At 59.0% G+C, this 16,248-nt stretch overlaps 5 protein-coding genes and 2 non-coding genes across 7 annotated transcripts; 4 read left to right on the top strand and 3 right to left on the bottom strand.

Annotated features, from left to right (window-relative positions):
* Positions 1 to 171: 171 nt before the first annotated feature.
* EHS24_005603 (uncharacterized protein) lies at positions 172 to 2,018 on the top strand (the record flags this gene model as incomplete). The annotated part of the gene is made up of 4 exons (XM_028621102.1): positions 172 to 546; positions 649 to 847; positions 913 to 1,354; positions 1,925 to 2,018. 4 exons carry the CDS (start codon positions 172 to 174, stop codon positions 2,016 to 2,018), a joined length of 1,110 nt encoding a protein of 369 aa, XP_028477554.1.
* Positions 2,019 to 2,260: 242 nt separating this feature from the next.
* On the bottom strand, positions 2,261 to 2,361 carry EHS24_005604. The gene has a single exon. It is a non-coding gene; the product is annotated as a tRNA-Val (tRNA).
* A 1,081-nt stretch (positions 2,362 to 3,442) lies between these two features.
* EHS24_005605 (uncharacterized protein) lies at positions 3,443 to 4,914 on the top strand (the record flags this gene model as incomplete). The annotated part of the gene is made up of 3 exons (XM_028621103.1): positions 3,443 to 3,452; positions 3,767 to 3,848; positions 3,948 to 4,914. The coding sequence occupies 3 exons, from the start codon at positions 3,443 to 3,445 to the stop codon at positions 4,912 to 4,914; spliced, it is 1,059 nt and encodes a 352-aa protein (XP_028477555.1).
* A 796-nt stretch (positions 4,915 to 5,710) lies between these two features.
* Positions 5,711 to 8,602, top strand: EHS24_005606 (uncharacterized protein; the record flags this gene model as incomplete). Its single annotated transcript, XM_028621104.1, has 5 exons — positions 5,711 to 5,882; positions 5,945 to 6,019; positions 6,083 to 6,783; positions 7,102 to 8,224; positions 8,292 to 8,602. The coding sequence occupies 5 exons, from the start codon at positions 5,711 to 5,713 to the stop codon at positions 8,600 to 8,602; spliced, it is 2,382 nt and encodes a 793-aa protein (XP_028477556.1).
* A 280-nt stretch (positions 8,603 to 8,882) lies between these two features.
* EHS24_005607 lies at positions 8,883 to 9,011 on the bottom strand. The gene has a single exon. It is a non-coding gene; the product is annotated as a tRNA-Pro (tRNA).
* A 2,368-nt stretch (positions 9,012 to 11,379) lies between these two features.
* EHS24_005608 (uncharacterized protein) lies at positions 11,380 to 13,003 on the top strand (the record flags this gene model as incomplete). The annotated part of the gene is made up of 2 exons (XM_028621105.1): positions 11,380 to 11,699; positions 11,812 to 13,003. The coding sequence occupies 2 exons, from the start codon at positions 11,380 to 11,382 to the stop codon at positions 13,001 to 13,003; spliced, it is 1,512 nt and encodes a 503-aa protein (XP_028477557.1).
* A 1,182-nt stretch (positions 13,004 to 14,185) lies between these two features.
* On the bottom strand, positions 14,186 to 16,093 carry EHS24_005609 (uncharacterized protein; the record flags this gene model as incomplete). The annotated part of the gene is made up of 1 exon (XM_028621106.1): positions 14,186 to 16,093. The coding sequence occupies one exon, from the start codon at positions 16,091 to 16,093 to the stop codon at positions 14,186 to 14,188; it is 1,908 nt and encodes a 635-aa protein (XP_028477558.1).
* Between the last annotated feature and the right edge of the window lie 155 nt (positions 16,094 to 16,248).

Consider the following 16,248-nt stretch of genomic DNA (forward strand, 5'->3'; position numbering starts at 1 on the left):
CTTTTGCATTTGCTTGGCAAAGTGGGCCGCACAACCGCAGAGCCGGTGCCGCTGGGGTGAGACATGACCGGTGTCAACACGGTGTGGCCTCTTAAACAGAGACGGACGCGACTCGCAGCGGTATCGTCCTTCACACCAGAACATGTCTATGTCATGACGGACACACTCAGCATGTCGTCTGACCGCGCCACCTCCAAGCCCGCCCCCACACGGCCATCCGTCACCAACACCCCCACCAAGGCCAGCACCAAGACCAGCACCCGTCCCAAGGCCCGGTGGCCACAGCACCCGACCTGGACCGGCCGCTTCGACTTTGCCACCGCGTACCGCCCACCACACTTTGTCCACTGGGAATCCAACGACAAGGTGTCGTACTGGTACCCGTGCATCCGTCCATCGCGCCCCTCGTTGAAGAATGGCATCGGCGAGCGCTGGAAGTGGACGTTTGAGAGCCACAGGTGCTGTCACGAGGCACGCACCCATGGTCCCGTCCACATCGCAGAGGTGCACTGGCCAGCACCTGAACCTGGCAACCCGCCCTTGGTCGTGAGTGAGATGAGATGAGAATGTGTGGCTCTGCGCTCTACCGACGCACGCGGATGCCACTGCGCGACACAGAGTATCTGGGCTGACACCATGGTTGTGCAGATCACACGAGAGTACCTGATCGTCACGCTCCAGATGCTCATGAACCGCTTCGAACAGCCCCAGGCCATGGCGAGGGCCCTCGACCGCGCCCTCGCTCCGTGGGCAAAGCACTGGATCGGACAAGAAGACCTGTACAAGGAAGCCGTCGACGCCGTGGTCGACTTGAAAATGGCCGCTGGCAAGCTGTACGAATGCGCGCGTGAGTCCACCAGGAGTGTCCTTTTTGGCGTGTTGGTTGTCCCCATTCTGACGCGTGTTCCACAGTATGGTACAGCCGCTACCTCGACTTTTTGGCCGACGCAGAGTCCTCGGGCCACCTCCCGGACAAGTGGAACCAGCACGACGCGCCCGTCACCCGCGAGGGCTTTGTCTACCGCTGGAAACGCGAAGCGCCCGTCCAAGGCGGCACCATCTCGACGTACCCGTTCACCTTGGCGCACATGGTCAAGTTGACGGGCCCGCTGCCGCTCTCGCGCCAGGACGACGCGATCGTCGACCGCGCGTTTGACCTCCAGGAACAGTTTGAGGACGAGCTGCTCAGGCGCGGCCTCGTGGACGACGACGGCGCGCGCGTAAAGAGTGCCCACGGCCACGGCCACTCGAGCAAGGACCGCGCGCTGGTCGAGATGAACATGAACAACCACGACGACATGGCCGCGTACCGCAACGCAGGCGACGTGCCAAAGGACGATGGCGACATTGTGGAGTACCTGGTCAACCGCGCCGGCGGGATGCCGGGTGGGCCAGCACGGCGACGACAGTCGAGGCTATGGCCAGGGCATGAGCATGAGGGTGGGCGTACTAGGTTTTTTATGTGTGTAATGGGGTGTGGCTCTGGGCTCGTATGGATATTGATATGTACTCTTTCAGACCTTTGTGCGTGGCTGTTGCCACTGGCCCACTGATCCACTGATCCACTGATTGAACTGACTCGTGCTTGTGATGTGGGTCGGCAAGAGGTTTGCCATTAACCGTTGGCCCCGCTGGCCGTTTGGGGCAGATAACCCGTGCACCGTCCGTGCCATGCCCTGCGCTTGCCCTATCCCTTCATTTCAATCCAACTTGACGACGAGGACGATGCTGTTATCAATCCTCTATCGCAGAGTGCAACCGACAAACCTCATGATGGCTACTGTTCCCGTCAGTCTCCGCCGATCCCCTCGAATTGATGAGAAGACCGAAGTGACCATCTCCAGGGTCAACCACAACACGGCCGAATACTGAGAGCACCAGTGCGTGCTAGTAGCCTCTCGCTGACAGCGTTACCCGCCTACAGGTCGTCGCCGGAACGGCGAACCCTCGCTCAAGTGGGCGGGTCCATCTGGATCACGTTGGGAGCCCTCAACCAGCAGTACAGGCGCCCCCAGTAGGGCAGGACGCAGCCTAACAGATTGTTCTCTGCACCAAAGTCACCTGGTGTGGGAGGCATGGCCTTTGGAAGGAGCAGAGAGGTGTACCCCGTGGCCATCGCGCCGATCCGTCTGTGGCACTTTTATTTTCCACCAATTTTCATCGATCGTCCACCCACCTCCCTTTCACACATCCACATCCTCCCTCCCACTCCAAAACAGCAACCCAGGATGCACTCTGCATGCCTCCAGGTAGCCAAAAATGACGTTTGACGGGGTCGAACCGCCGACCTTGTGCGCAACGCTTGACTGTTGAACAGTCCTAGTGTTAAGCACACGCTCTAACCAACTGAGCTAAATCGCCGATGATTTTGTGTGTCGCTGTGGCGGTCATGAGGGTTGGCTCCTTTGCGCGTTCGCTGGGGGGCGACAATCTGTGACCCGGGGGAGCTCGTGAGGTCGCCTACGGCCACCTTGAGCGAGGCAGGTGAGCGTGAATCGACTCGTCGACGCCATCGACGCGACTTGGCCCTCGACCAGCGGGGAGCGAGGATGCGAATGAGGCAACGCAAGTGCGACAAGGAAGGGTGAATGAATTTAAACCAGGCAAAGCAAGTGTCAGAGCTGCAGAACGAAGATGGACGATGCCTGATTGTGCAGGTGGTTTTCGGCGTGAGGATTCCGCCCCTGTCCCAGTTTTCTGCCGGGGTATGCTGTTCTCTAACAATGCCAGCTGCCCCCCCTGTTTATGCCGACGTCTTATTGCCATTGATCCATTGAGGTTGCCTACTCCTGTCTATGCGTTTCGGTCTCCCCCACCACAAGCAAACTGCATTTTGCTGAGCATATTGCTGCACAGGTGCCACCATGTGTCCCCCCACGGGGTACCTCATGCCGCCTTCCCACGGTGGCCTCATGGTTGTGATCGTTGTGAAACGCGGCTGCGCGTGGGAATGCTTCCGTCGCTCCCGCGCGGTGGCCCCTCCGCCCCGCGTCCTGGCGCGCGCGCGCGTTGCCTGCACGCACACACCCCCTTCGTCTCGTCCCGTCGTGCACACCCACTCGACTTGCTCGTTCACCATCCATCCTTCTCCACCACCACCACCCCCCATCATCCATCCATCATGTCAGGCGAGATCGGTATCGCAAAGTACGTAACCCCCACGCAGTCACCCAGCTGACAGCAGCCTCCCCAACCAGGTTCGTACCACCGCACACAGACGACAGCCCGAGAGAGGGAGCAGAGCTGGGGTTGCCACGCGCGCGCGTTGAACCAGAGGTCCTCCACCTGTTCTCCGCGCCAGCCCACCTCGCCCCCTGCTTCCCTCTCTCCCGTGTGGACTTGCCACACGCGCGCGCGTTCTCAAAGCACACAGCGAGAGCACTGCTGACCCCCCATCCAGAGGCACAAGATTGTCAACCAGCGCGGCGCGCACTTCACCATTATGGTGGTCGGTGCGTCGCACGGCCCCGCCACGTCCTCCCCACCTTTCCTCGTCCCGCTTCCGCACCGCGCGCGCGCCCAGTCACGTCTGTGTCTGCATTTGCTGCAGCAGCGCGAGCGGCAAGTTCCACCTCTGGCGCGTTTTTGTGATAACCACGAACCCCAGCGGGTGGATTGTCGCTCCTGTTGACAAAAGTCGGCCCGTGCGCGGTCGCCTTCCTCCAGCTGCTGGAGGTCGCGGTGGGATTTGGGGAGGGGAGGGGAGGGGAGGACGCTGGCGGGCGTCCATATCGCACCCGTGTGAGCATTCGCTGACTCTGAACAGGCGAGTCGGGCCTCGGTAAGACGACCCTCATCAACACGCTCTTTGCCAGCGAGATCTGCGCCCCTCGCAACTACCGCCAGCGGTGAGTGTGGGATCCGGTGCGGGGGGAGGCGCTATGTGTGCCGCCATGCACACACGGCGAGCGCGCGCCGCGCATGAATTTACGACTAACGGATTCTAGCTTTGCCAAGCAGATGGACAAGACCACCGAGGTCGAGATCCTCAAGGCCGACCTTGAGGAGCGCGGCTTCAACATCAAGCTGACTGTCATTGACACTCCCGGCTTTGGCGACTATGTCAACAACCGCGACTCGTGGACTCCCATTGTCGAGTTTATCGACGACCAGCACGAGTCGTACATGCGCCAGGAGCAGCAGCCCCTCCGTACCGACAAGCAGGACCTCCGCGTTCACGCCTGCCTGTACTTTATCCGCCCCTCGGGCACCAGCCTCAAGCCCCTCGACGTCGAGGTCATGAAGCGTCTTGGCTCGCGCGTCAACCTCATCCCTGTTGTCGCCAAGGCCGACACCATGACCCCCGAGGACCTCCTTGCCTTCAAGCAGCGCGTCCGCGAGGTCATTGACGCCCAGGGCATCAAGTGCTACCTCCCTCCCGTCGACGTCGACGACGAGCAGGCTGCCGAGAACGCGCGCCACATGCAGTCCGTCATGCCCTTCTCGGTCATTGGCTCCATCGACGACGTTACCACCACCGATGGCCGCGTCGTCAAGGGTCGCCAGTACCTCTGGGGTGTTGCCGAGGTCGAGAACGAGGACCACTGCGACTTTAAGAAGCTCCGCTCGCTCCTTATCCGCACCTACATGCTCGACCTCATCACCTCGACCGAGGAGACCCACTACGAGTCGTACCGTCTGCAGCAGATGGAGACCCGCAAGTTTGGCGAGCCCAAGGTCAAGAAGCTCGACAACCCCAAGTTCAAGGAGGAGGAGGAGTCCCTTCGCAAGCGCTTCACCGAGCAGGTCAAGCTCGAGGAGGCCCGTTTCCGCCAGTGGGAGCAGCACCTCATCGCCGAGCGCGACCGTCTCAACAAGGACCTCGAGCAGGCCCACTCGCAAATCAAGGCCCTCGAGGGCGAGATCGACAACATGGCCGCATACCACCGCCAGGGCGGCACCGTGCGCCGTTAATTGTCATTCTTGACTGTACCCCTCCCCCCCTGTGCGCCGGCCACCATCTTTCGTTCATGACGACCTCGAGTACCAGATCAGATCCCCCCACCTCCCCACCTCAGACCCCAGACCCCCCCAAACCCCCCTTTTGCCCCCAAATCAACTTGTTAACGAAATGCGGCGCGCTGAAAAGTGTGCGCGGCTGCTAATGGAGAGTCCTTTTCCCCCCCCGGCTATGATAGCCGTCGATATTGTCGGATGATGTTATACCCCTTTTGATTCTGCGAGAGGATGTACGCGAGCTGCGAAAGTGAAGAGTTGCTGATCGTGGGAGGCTGCTCCTACAGCTGGCCCTACAGCGCCCAAAGGGGAGGCAGGTCGACGCTGCAATGTCGCTGGTGTTACTAGTGATGCGATTCAAGTTGCAGCCGGCATGCCATCTCAGCACCTGCAGTACGCATTAGTACCCCGCTTGAAGTTAGTGCTGCCATGCACGGCTATCGAGTGGTCGTCGGTGTGCTGGCCAGCTGGCCAGGCTGCAGCTGTTGGCTTGGCGCCAAACAACGTGACTCGGGTTAGTTCCCGTATTTCGGAGGCTGGACTGGCTGGGTCCAAGGGATTCTCGAGTCACATCCCGCAACCACGTCCATCACTACACTTCCCATCACTCCAGTCCATTTGCACCCACCGCCCCCCCCCTCCTGCATCCTCGACTACCGCTCCGTTGGCCTCACTCTCGCTGCTGCTTCCAGCGACAGCGAGCAAACACAACAGCACAACAGCACAACAGCGCAGCTCGCATACATCTGACGTCATGGCCGCCGATCCCAGCGCGGTAGACAGCGACGTGGTGATGGGCGAACCAGACACAACAACCATCCACCCTCTCCAAGCATTACCAGTGGACCGCGCAGATACTGTTAATGAGCAGCTTGGTGAGCGGAGGCGCAAGATGAAGAGAAAGTGCAAGTCGGCATTTGAGGACGGTACGTTTCGACCACGACGACGACGGCGATGATGATGATGGATGTGGGCTGATGGCCGATAGACCCTCTTGTCGGGCCCCTTCCTCCTTCCGTCTGGAAGCTGGTGTTTGCTGCCTACTACCAGGACATCAAGACAGGTGGGTGTACATTGTCGCAGAGAGCGTCCCGGCTGCCTCGTTATCGGTTTACTGACGCCGCAGAATGGCTCGACACTCGCATCATCACTGGTGCTCTCGTTCCACTCCTCCTCACTAGATCCCTCCTCCCCTGTGCTGTCGAAGCGCTCTACCACTCCCCCTGTGTCCCTTACGAAAGAGTGACTGCCTTCTGCAGAGCCATATCTACGCTCGAGGACAAGCGCACCCTTTCGCGTAACACTCTCCCCCCCGATCCCTACGAGCTCACAGCGCTCGGCCGCACCCGCGCGCCGCTGGTCCGCGACCTCACTCTCGAGGCGAGCGAATATCACTCGGCGATCCACATACCTACGCACCAGGATGGTCCTATCTGGGGTCTTGCCGCCAAGTGTGCTCCTCCCCCGCCGAGCGTACACGAGGATGTTCGCCAGGTGTTGGCTCAACTGGACCTTGACCAGCTCACACTGTCTGTGCTGATCGACGGCGGGGCTTCGGCGCTGCGTTTCCTCTCCGCCCTGAGCACCGTACGCACAAAGGTCATGCGCCTCCATCTCGCCTTTGAGCAAGGAGACGAACAGTTGCGGCCGGCCGTTGCGTCCACCCCCTTCCTCGTGCAGGCTGCCGTCTTTGAAGACCGTGTCGCGTCCGCAAGGGAAAAGAGGCTAGCCTTTACAGACTGGTTGAAGAGCTACCTCGCTGCTCGCACGGGCAAGGTGGATTTCTCCAGTCACCCACCGCTCCTGCCGGCCCGCACTGAGGCCGAGGTACAGGCCTTTGCTGACCGAAACGGTCATCTGAGTGCCAAAGAGTGGATTGAAGCTGCCCGGAAGGACGAGTCGTACCGACGACACATGTCAATGAGAAACAGCAAAAGTGTGGCAATCCGGCGTTTTGGTGCACTGGATCACTACGCGTCGCTCCTACGCACTGTCCCCACCAATCCTCCCAGATGCGACAGCAAGGCGTTGCCAGTGTGGAATGGAGAGCAGCTCGAGAGTGCTGTTCGATGCTTGCCCTCGCCCCACCGCATGGGTGAGGGGTTCAGCTCTGGCGATTGGTTAATGGAAAATAACATCCGAAAGTCACAGGCCAAGCCCAAGCGCCTGGGCCTGTTGAGTGGAACACCAACCCCGCCAGACCCCTTCGCCCACAGGTCGAATGAACAGTCTGCATATAGCAGCATCCTGAGCTTCTGGTTGGCCGAGCTGAACCGCGCCGCCCATGCAGCCTACGACATTAGCTCCAAACTTCAGCAGCAACTGCGGTCGGAGCCTAACCCCCTGCCGCCCTCTGAAGAACAGTACCTGTGGCGATGCCACCAACCGTTGGTGCAAGATCTCGTGCACCTCCCCCGCCCCATCCCCACCCACTACGGTTTAACCACGTCCGTTGCAGTGAGGAAGGACATTGCCGTGACGTGGGGCAGACCTGGGGATCGCGAGTCGGAGACTCGTCCACAAGTCCTGGACAAGATTTCTCGTCTAAACCGCTTGGCTGCCAGACAGATCCAAGGGTTTGTCGACTGGCCACCCATACACTTCGGCTCTCCCGAGCCGTCTACGCCGCCACCGCCACAGGCCGCTTCCACAACGTCTGACGATGGGACCGACGCTTCTTTCGAGCCTGCTCCAGCCCACCGTGACATTCGGATTACCCTTGCGGAAGCAAGCGACGGCGAACAGCTCATCGCGGCACTTCCGCCTATAGTTGCCCAGGGGTTTACATCCGCTGCGCACATGGACGATAGCAAACGCGTCACTCCGGTGTACTGGATCGAGAATCTCGTCCCGATCCTTCCCCGGAGCTACGACGCTCCGCAGCCCATTCTCGGCTTGGACGACACGACCACCTTGGTTGCCATCTTTGGCCGTCGTTTTGCAGAGACACTGCAGGGCTGGCCGTTTGAGTCGCTCAGCATCGTGGCCGCGGACCAGGCGGCCGCCATGGCTCTGCGGGGTATCTGGCGGTTCGTCGAGGTGCCGTGTATCCGCGTCCGTGTGCCGCACGACATGCACCCGTTGGACGTTTTGAGCCCAAAGGTCGATCCGGGGACCGAGGAAATGTTGGTGCCGCTCCTGAACGCCCGCACCCGCGTGTTCGAGCTCGACGTGTTCGACTATGACGGTGACGAGCGATGGTTTGACCACGATATTCCGGGCGAAGTGTCCCGTGTCGTCGCGGGAGACTGGCGACTTGGCGTACCAGGTGAGTCCCTGCCCCCTTTCTTGCATTGTGTCACCCCCCCCCCCCCCCCCCACTAACGGTTGCCCAGGCAAAGACATACACTCGACGACATCTCCACTGGCGGCCAACCAGAAATCCCCGGCCCCGAGCACCTTGTACACTGACCTGTACGAGGACGACGACGGCGCCCTCTCGGACTCGGCGTTCAGCTTCAACTCGGACGACAGTTATGTGGATGTCGACGATGACGAGATGGCTGCGTCGGGCGGCGAGGGCGAAGGGTACGATGCCGAGGCGGCGCGGGAGCAGGCACGCAGGGTTGAGGAAAGGAAGAGGAAGCGGGCAGAGGAGGAGCTGGTGCAGGAGATCGTGGAGGAGACGGGAGTCATCTTGTTGTAGATATCTGTTCAGTATCAAGGTGACGATGACAATGCAATAACATGGCCAGGGAGCCACTAGTGGAACATGTGGCACGTCACTTTTGAAACACTTGTGTGGGGGCGCCGGATTGAGCAAACACGAAACACAAAAATCATGTCGGCTCCACAAACAACGTCCATCCGCCATATGCCATCCACCTTGCTTCCTTCCAACCACCGTTCTCCTTGCCACAACTATCCCCGGCCATCAACAAACACCATGCACACCCGCCAGAGATGCCCAGGGTCCCAAAAACGAAGGCCCTCGCCGGGATTTGAACCCAGGACCACTTCCATAGCTAGATAAACCGGAGGATCAAATCCGATAAGGATTAGAGACCAATGATCTGGACCCTAAGAAAGTATGATAGCCACTACACCACGAGAGCCTTGATGCATGTGTTTTTGCGTGCTGGATTAAAAGCTCGTGAGAGGGAGAGGAGGGGGAGATGGAGGATAGATGGAGAACCGAGGGCGGAGAGGTGGTGATGAGGTATACGGCAACATCGAACTCGAGTCATGGAGGCCGTTTGTTGGGAAGAAAAGTACTTTGCAAGTCCGATCGATCGGACGTCATTCTGGACAGGCTGGTGGCGCCACCGGTGTTGAACTGATCTTGGTAAATGTGTCTGGAGCTGGGACTCGTGGTCTCTGGACATTTGGTCTGGATCTGGGACGAGGCCGCCAGGTCACGCCATTACCAATCTTGAGCAACAACACGTCCTCCACGCCCATTCTCGTTCGTGCCCCGTCAGTTGGCCTTGCGTAACTTTTGCAACGCAGCGGGTGTTCTTGGTGGCAGCTTTCAACACCTGCCAAGCCAACGCCGTCACCTCCTTCTGCCTCGGTTCTTACGTCTTCGCCCTGGCGTGGGCCTTCTTCCGTGAACTCAAACAGCCTCGCTCCGGCAGTTCGATATTCGCCTCCGAGGTGGTGCTCCAACTCGCACGTCTAACTCCTCCGTCATTGACGACACGGACGAGGCCGAACTGTGGGGCCGTAGCATGGATCTGTGGGGTTGATCTGCAAACCCATGACCGTTCAGCGGACATGCGGGCGGCAGAATGTACAGTGTAAAGGGCTCGTTCGGTCCATGCAGGTGGGCACAGGATGGAATCCTCGCTTACAAGGAACGCCACTCCCTGGGTTTCTGGAATCCAATCGTCGACCTAGTGGCCAACGCAGAGTATGCCGAAGAATTGGGATGCGCGGACCGGCGTCCCGCTGATTGCCGAGCTGCCACAAATAATCAAACAACCGTCCAGCCGCCAATGGGCCAAAACCGCCTGTTCGTGTGCAAGACGACGATGCATACAACAGCCGGACGAGGTACAGTGAGAGCAGGGTACAATCTTACACTGCACGGACCTGTGACAATCAGTGTGGTCAGGCAGCAGCGGCATGTCTCTGGTGGACACGGAGGTGGGAGGCTGACGATTCGAAAATGAAAAGGCCGATGTTTTTCATTCGAAAATATTGATTTCCGGTCTTGATTGCCGTTGGGCCGCTGACGCCATGGCAATTGAACCGAGATGTGTTGTGGCCACACGACGCTTGTTCCGACCGCAGTCCACATACCGTATCCCATCCCTTGCACCACGAGGTCCGGCAGTGACCACAGGCCCGCGGCGTACTCGGGTTCCACGAATAGGTAAGCTCTGCGGCAACTCCGTGACCGGGATGGGACACGCTGACACCTGGGGATGGATGCGTGGATGTCAATGGTTGCATCCGGATTTGCGGAGGATCTCAGGGCCGAATGGCCGACCCCTTGGCCGTTCTTTTTCTATGCAGACCCCTCTCTGGCGTCTCCTTTTGTCTGCTGGCTGTGGTCTGTGCTGGAGTTGCTTTGAAAGCAAGCGGTCCCACCAGTCGGAGCTGGTACCATTCATGACATGCTCCGGGCCGTGTAGGCTGAAATGTGGCGCCGTAAACAGCATTATTAAACTTGAATGAGAGTTTAGCTGCCACGGACGAAATGCAGACGCGTACACATACTGTACCGCACGGCGCGTGTACGCACAAATTTTGCTCGGGCTGTAAATCAACACCCGGACACGATATCCTGACTGCCTGAGGGTGTTTGCAAAGACTACGACCTAAGCGGGGCCTGGGATCCTCACGCATTCCTGGATATCCTGGCCTCCAGCAGCGTATCCTCCAGCTGCTTTCAGCTGCCTCCAGCTGCTACGCCGTTTTCCGGCCCGCGCATAAAGGACAAAACCAACACAGCGAGCCAGGGACATCGGCTACCTGGAGGGGCTAACTGCCTTGGTCGAAACACCACACTCGACCAATGATGCATGCCTTCCACAATCTTTTCGAATGTGTTCAACCAGCTTTTTGGCAGCCCTGGCAATGCCCACCGTCCAACGACGATGCATAGCTGAGACTGCGGGCCTTGGAGGTGCTGCGGGGGATACGCAGATCGACCCAATTGGAAGCATACGATGTGGGCAACAGATGGAGAGCCAGTGGACGTCGCTGTACGGTCCGAACCTGTGTCTACCGGGTTTATGAATCCTGACACTCGAGCCGCCGCGGCCGCGCGATCACACCAGAGGAGGCCGTGAAGCGGACGTCGGCCCCACAGATAGACCTCTGGAGCCCTTTTTCTCTCTTCTCTGTCTCTCTTTCTCTTTAGTACTTTACCTCACAGTCGTTTTCAACAAGCGACACAACCCCCCCCTCCCCACCACACACCCTCTTACCACACCTCCCCTTTCACAAGACATCAACCGTCTTTCACCTTTTATGATGGCAAGGCCCTTTGAACCAGAGTCTGCACTGGCAAGCCAGGCGACCATCTCCTCCCCCGTCACCGAGAAGAAGCCTGCCGACGTCGAGTCTGCCCCTGCTACGGGAAGCAACGACAAGTCGGACAAGAATGCCGGCGCCGTGACCATCAGTGCTGCCTCCAATAAGAAGGAGAAGGACATGAGCGAGGCCGAGCGCCAGGAGTACTACTCTGAGCTCGTTATTGACGGCGAGAAGAAGTACCACAAGCTTGGCTGGGTGCAGCTCGTCGTTGTCCTCATTGTCGAGGCCATTGCCCTTGGATCGCTGTCTCTTCCTGCGTGAGTGCGCCACCAGCTGGCGGAAATGGGCTTCCATTGCGGATGGTGGTGGTATACCCCCAGCCCGGATATCCATGTTGTTCTTTTTTTTTTCAAGTGCTGACAAACACAGTGCTTTCGCCACGCTTGGCATGGTCGCTGGTACCATCATCACTGTTGGCATTGGATTCATTGCCATTTACACTTCCTACGTTATCGGCCAGGTCAAGATCAAGCACCCCCAGGTCACCCACTATGCTCATGTCGGCCGCCTCCTCCTTCCGGGCCGTGCGGGTGCCATTCTGGAAGGCGTCATCGGTTGCGCTTTCGTCCTCTACCTCGTCCTCCTTGTCGGCTCCCACTGTCTCACTGGCACCATTGCCTTCCAGACTATCACCCAGGTCGACGTCTGCACCCTTGTCTGGGGCATTGTGTCGATGATCCTCCTCTTCCTTTGTGCCCTGCCGCCTTCGTTCGCTGAGATGGCCGTCCTCGGCTACGTCGACTTTGTCTCCATCTGCGTTGCCATTCTCCTCACCCTCATTGCCACTGGTATCCGTGCCAACAACCAGGAGGGTGGTTTCGCTGCCGTCGACTGGACCGTCGGACCCAAGGAGGGCGCTACCTTCTACGAGGCCATGGTCGCCGTGACCAACGTCGTCTTTGCCTACTCGTTCGCCATTTGCCAGTTCTCCTTCATGGAGGAGATGCACACCCCCACCGACTTCCCCAAGGCCGTCTGGGTCCTTGGTATCACCGAGATCATCATCTACACCTGCACTGGTGCCATTGGCTACGCCTTCATTGGCAACTCGGCCCAGTCGCCTGCCCTCCTCTCGGCCGGTTTCACCGTCTCGCGCGTCGCCTTCGGTATTGCTCTTCCCGTCATCTTCATCTCGGGCTCGATCAACACCGTCACGTCGGGTCGTTACGTCCTCGACTACCTCTTCCCCCACTCGCCCATCCGTTACGTCAACTCGCCCAAGGGCTGGATGGCTTGGATCGCCTACATCACCGTCGCGTCCGTCATTGCCTGGGTCGTCGCCGAGGCCATCCCCTTCTTCTCCGACCTCCTCGGCATCATTTCGGCCCTCTTTGTCTCGGGCTTCTCGCTCTACCTCCCCGGCTTCATGTGGTTTGTCATCATTAGGGAGGGCGGCTGCTTCCAGGGCTGGAAGAACACCTCCCTCACCATTCTCAACACTGTCTGTATCCTCATCGGTCTCATCTGTTTCGGATGTGGCACGTACGGCGCTGTTGAGGACATCATCGTTTCCTTTGCGGACGGCACGGTTGGCAAGTCCTTCTCGTGCGCTAACCGTTAAAGTGTAGATTTTAGATAGTGTCTGGCGTTGTCTAGACTTAGGAGTTCATAGTTGTGGATGCATTGCATTGAGTAGATCCTAAAAACTAGTGCTTGTTGTTACCTGTGTTGTTACATGTTTTGCAGTGTCGGCCACGGTCTGTGTCATTCAGCACCCCCGTGTTATCTTGTTGTTGCTCAGGCCAGAGGTGTCGGCCACCATGCTTTATCGTTTGGCAACGATTCTGCAACCCCTCGGCCCCACTCTCAACCCCACATCGTGCAGCCTGCTTATCGTTTTCCAACAATCTTGGTCAGCTCAGGTCTCCAGCAACGGTCAGGACAGTTGCACTCTTCACCAGTAGTATTTGGTGAACTGGCAGGTGCCACTTTGCCACTCTGTCCATTTCCAAGGATCCCCAGGCCGTCGCTCAGGTGTTCACGCGAAACTTTTCCAACAATCCCCCATCGTCCCTTCGTCCGACGGCGAAACTTTTTCGAATCCGGACGTACCCCACGATGCATCCCTGCCTAAGGGGATTCATCTTGGGATTCCCTGTGGTCAGTGAGGCCGGAAAATACATTTACTCTCTCGCACTCCGCAGTCGAGCAGTGATCCAGTGAGTTCGGCAAAAGCCGACGTCACCGCCTCGTTCGTCCCTGGCGAACATGTGTGAGCAGGTCAGAAATATCCTCAGGACGGGCAGTCGCAATGCTCACATTGAGCGATGCATGGTGTCAAGGACCAAGATGGCCGATAGCATGATGCACGCTGCTTTGCGTATCAGCCGGAAACCTCAGGCTGATACAATACGGCATCGCCCGGCATCGCGAGCGCCCAAATCCATACCCTTCAAGCATAAATTCTTCGACCATGACGACAACTCTAAATTTGTCGTGGGAATGTGGCTGTACCCAAAAGTAATGCTTCCCCCAAGGTGTCTCAATTATCCGGCCTCCGACTAATCGTTTGCCAGTCTGTGCCTACTCTGTGGGCGGTGGCAGTCACAGTCTGTGCGCCAGTCGCTTCTGGTTGTTGCGCGGCAGAGGTGTTTAGGAAACGCATTGATTGATTCATTACTGTCGTTCACAAGAGCATTGAGCCCGCCCGTTCTATTGTTGGAGCCTCTCTACCAGGCCATTTTGACACCGTGACACCTCCCTGCCCACAATCATCGCACTCCCCTCCCACCTACGTCTATATCTACCAGCCGAAGAGCTCAGAGTAGAAGGTAACGTCGTTCTGGCCGCGGAGAATCGAGCCAGCCGAGTTGACCTTGCAGACGGCGCGACGGGCGTCGAGGGTGAGGCCCGAAGGACCACAGCAGGCAACGGCGACACCGGCACCGTCAGTGGCCGACTCGGAGCGGTCCGAGCGGAGGATGCCCTCGATGTGCGAGCGTCCACGGTGCCACGAAACGAGCTGGGCAGCCTCGGCCGAGAGGCCGGCGATGGAAGCGTACTTCTCGTCGCCGAGCGACGACGCCGAGCCCTTGTCGTTGACGTTCTCCGTCGAGCCGCTGGGCGAGTACTCGGGGGTGGCAGTGTCCTCGATGGGGGCGACGTGGGCAGTACCGGGCTCGTCCGAAGCGGCAGAGCGGGTAATGTAGATGTCAATGTGGAAGCGGGTCTGGCCGAGGCCCTTGGCGACAGCCTCGTTGATCATAGGGGCAATCCACGAAACGTTGGCAGCCTCACGGACGTTCCAGACAAGGCGACAGTTGGAGACGGCGGTGGTGGCGTTGCGCGAGCCCTCCATGATCGAAAGGAGGTGGGCAGTGCCGTAGGTGACACCGGTACCGCCGGAAACGAGGATGACGGAGTCGTAGTGGTTGAGGCCGTGCGACATGCCGTAGGGGCCGTCCAGGTAGCAGTTGATGTCGCTCGACTTCTGCTCGGTGAGACGGTGGACAAGGCGGCGAGTGAAACCGGTCTGGGCACGGATGATGAACGTGACATCACCGGTCTCCGACTGGATGTTGGCAATGGTCATGGGGTGCTGCTCGTAACGGAGAGTGGCGACGCCGGGCATGGTGATGTAGGCGTGCTGAGCGGGCGACCACTTCATGTTGGGGCGGTTGACGGTGAGGCGGACAACATCAGGGTCGACGAGCTCGACAGTGCAGGCCGAGTGGGCAGCGCGCTTGGACGAGAAGGGCATGAGCCAGACCTTGTTGACCCACATCATGCGGCAGGTAGCGAGGACACGGTCAAAGGCCCAGATGACGAGACCAACCCAGCACCACTCGCCGAGACGGGGCCAGTGGTAGTACGAGCCGACAATGAAGATGATACCCATAGTGATGTGCGAAATGAGGAAGAACTCGTACGCAATCTTACGAGCGAGAGCAAACGAAGTGAGCCACATGATGAGGGCAGCGACAGCAGCGAGCATGCCGGTAAGGAAGATGTTGGTACCGGGGCCGTGCTTGCCAAGACCCTTCTTGAACCAACCGAGAGTGTGGAGCCAAGTGGTGAGGACACAAAGACGGCCAGATGCGCGGTGGAGGTAGTTGAGCTTCTCGTACGAGATACCAGTCAACCACGAGAGCACATTGTTGCGCGACGAGAGGGCGACAATAAGGGGAATCTGGCCGAAAGCAACGTAACCCATGGGGTTGGCGTAGTCGAGCTTGCCGTTGGAAATGCATCCCCAGAAGCCGAGGCCAAGGACAATACCAGTGTACGCCCAAGTCCACCACCACTCAGCAGTGGAGGTAGCCGACCAGATCCAGAGAGGCCAGACGCGGTAGTAGGCAATATTGGCGAAGACGGCGTTGAGGGCCTTGGGGACACGCGAGATCGAGACCGAAGCACCAGTGGTGGCAGCGGGAGGCGAGGCAGCCTTGCCAGCGCGGCGAGCAGCAGCGACACGGCGACGGATGTACCAAGCGTTGGCGACCGAGAAGAGGTAGACCGCCATGCAGGCACCGGTGACACCGGCGATGACATACCAGGTGTCGTAGGTGGCCTTGGAAATGGCAGCGTTCTTGTTGGCCTTGTTGTTCTTGGAGGCAGCAGCCGCGGTAGTAGTGGTGGCAGCGCTACCGGATGAGGTGCCCGTGGAGTTGGAGGACGAGCCCGTCGACCCGGATGAGCTCTCGTGAGCCATTTTTGTCTGGCAACACGTTAGTGGCAGATCCTATGATGTAATCACCGGCTACTCACTAGCTGCCCTGTGGCACAGGAGGGAGGGAAGGTCGAGGGAAGAGGGGATTAGGTGCAGTGAGAGGACCCAAGTCGGTCCAGTTGCACAGTTGGTTGAGA

The sequence above is a fragment of the Apiotrichum porosum genome, assembly GCF_003942205.1.
Source record: "Apiotrichum porosum strain DSM 27194 chromosome Unknown scaffold_3, whole genome shotgun sequence".
NCBI classification, from domain to species: domain Eukaryota; kingdom Fungi; phylum Basidiomycota; class Tremellomycetes; order Trichosporonales; family Trichosporonaceae; genus Apiotrichum; species Apiotrichum porosum.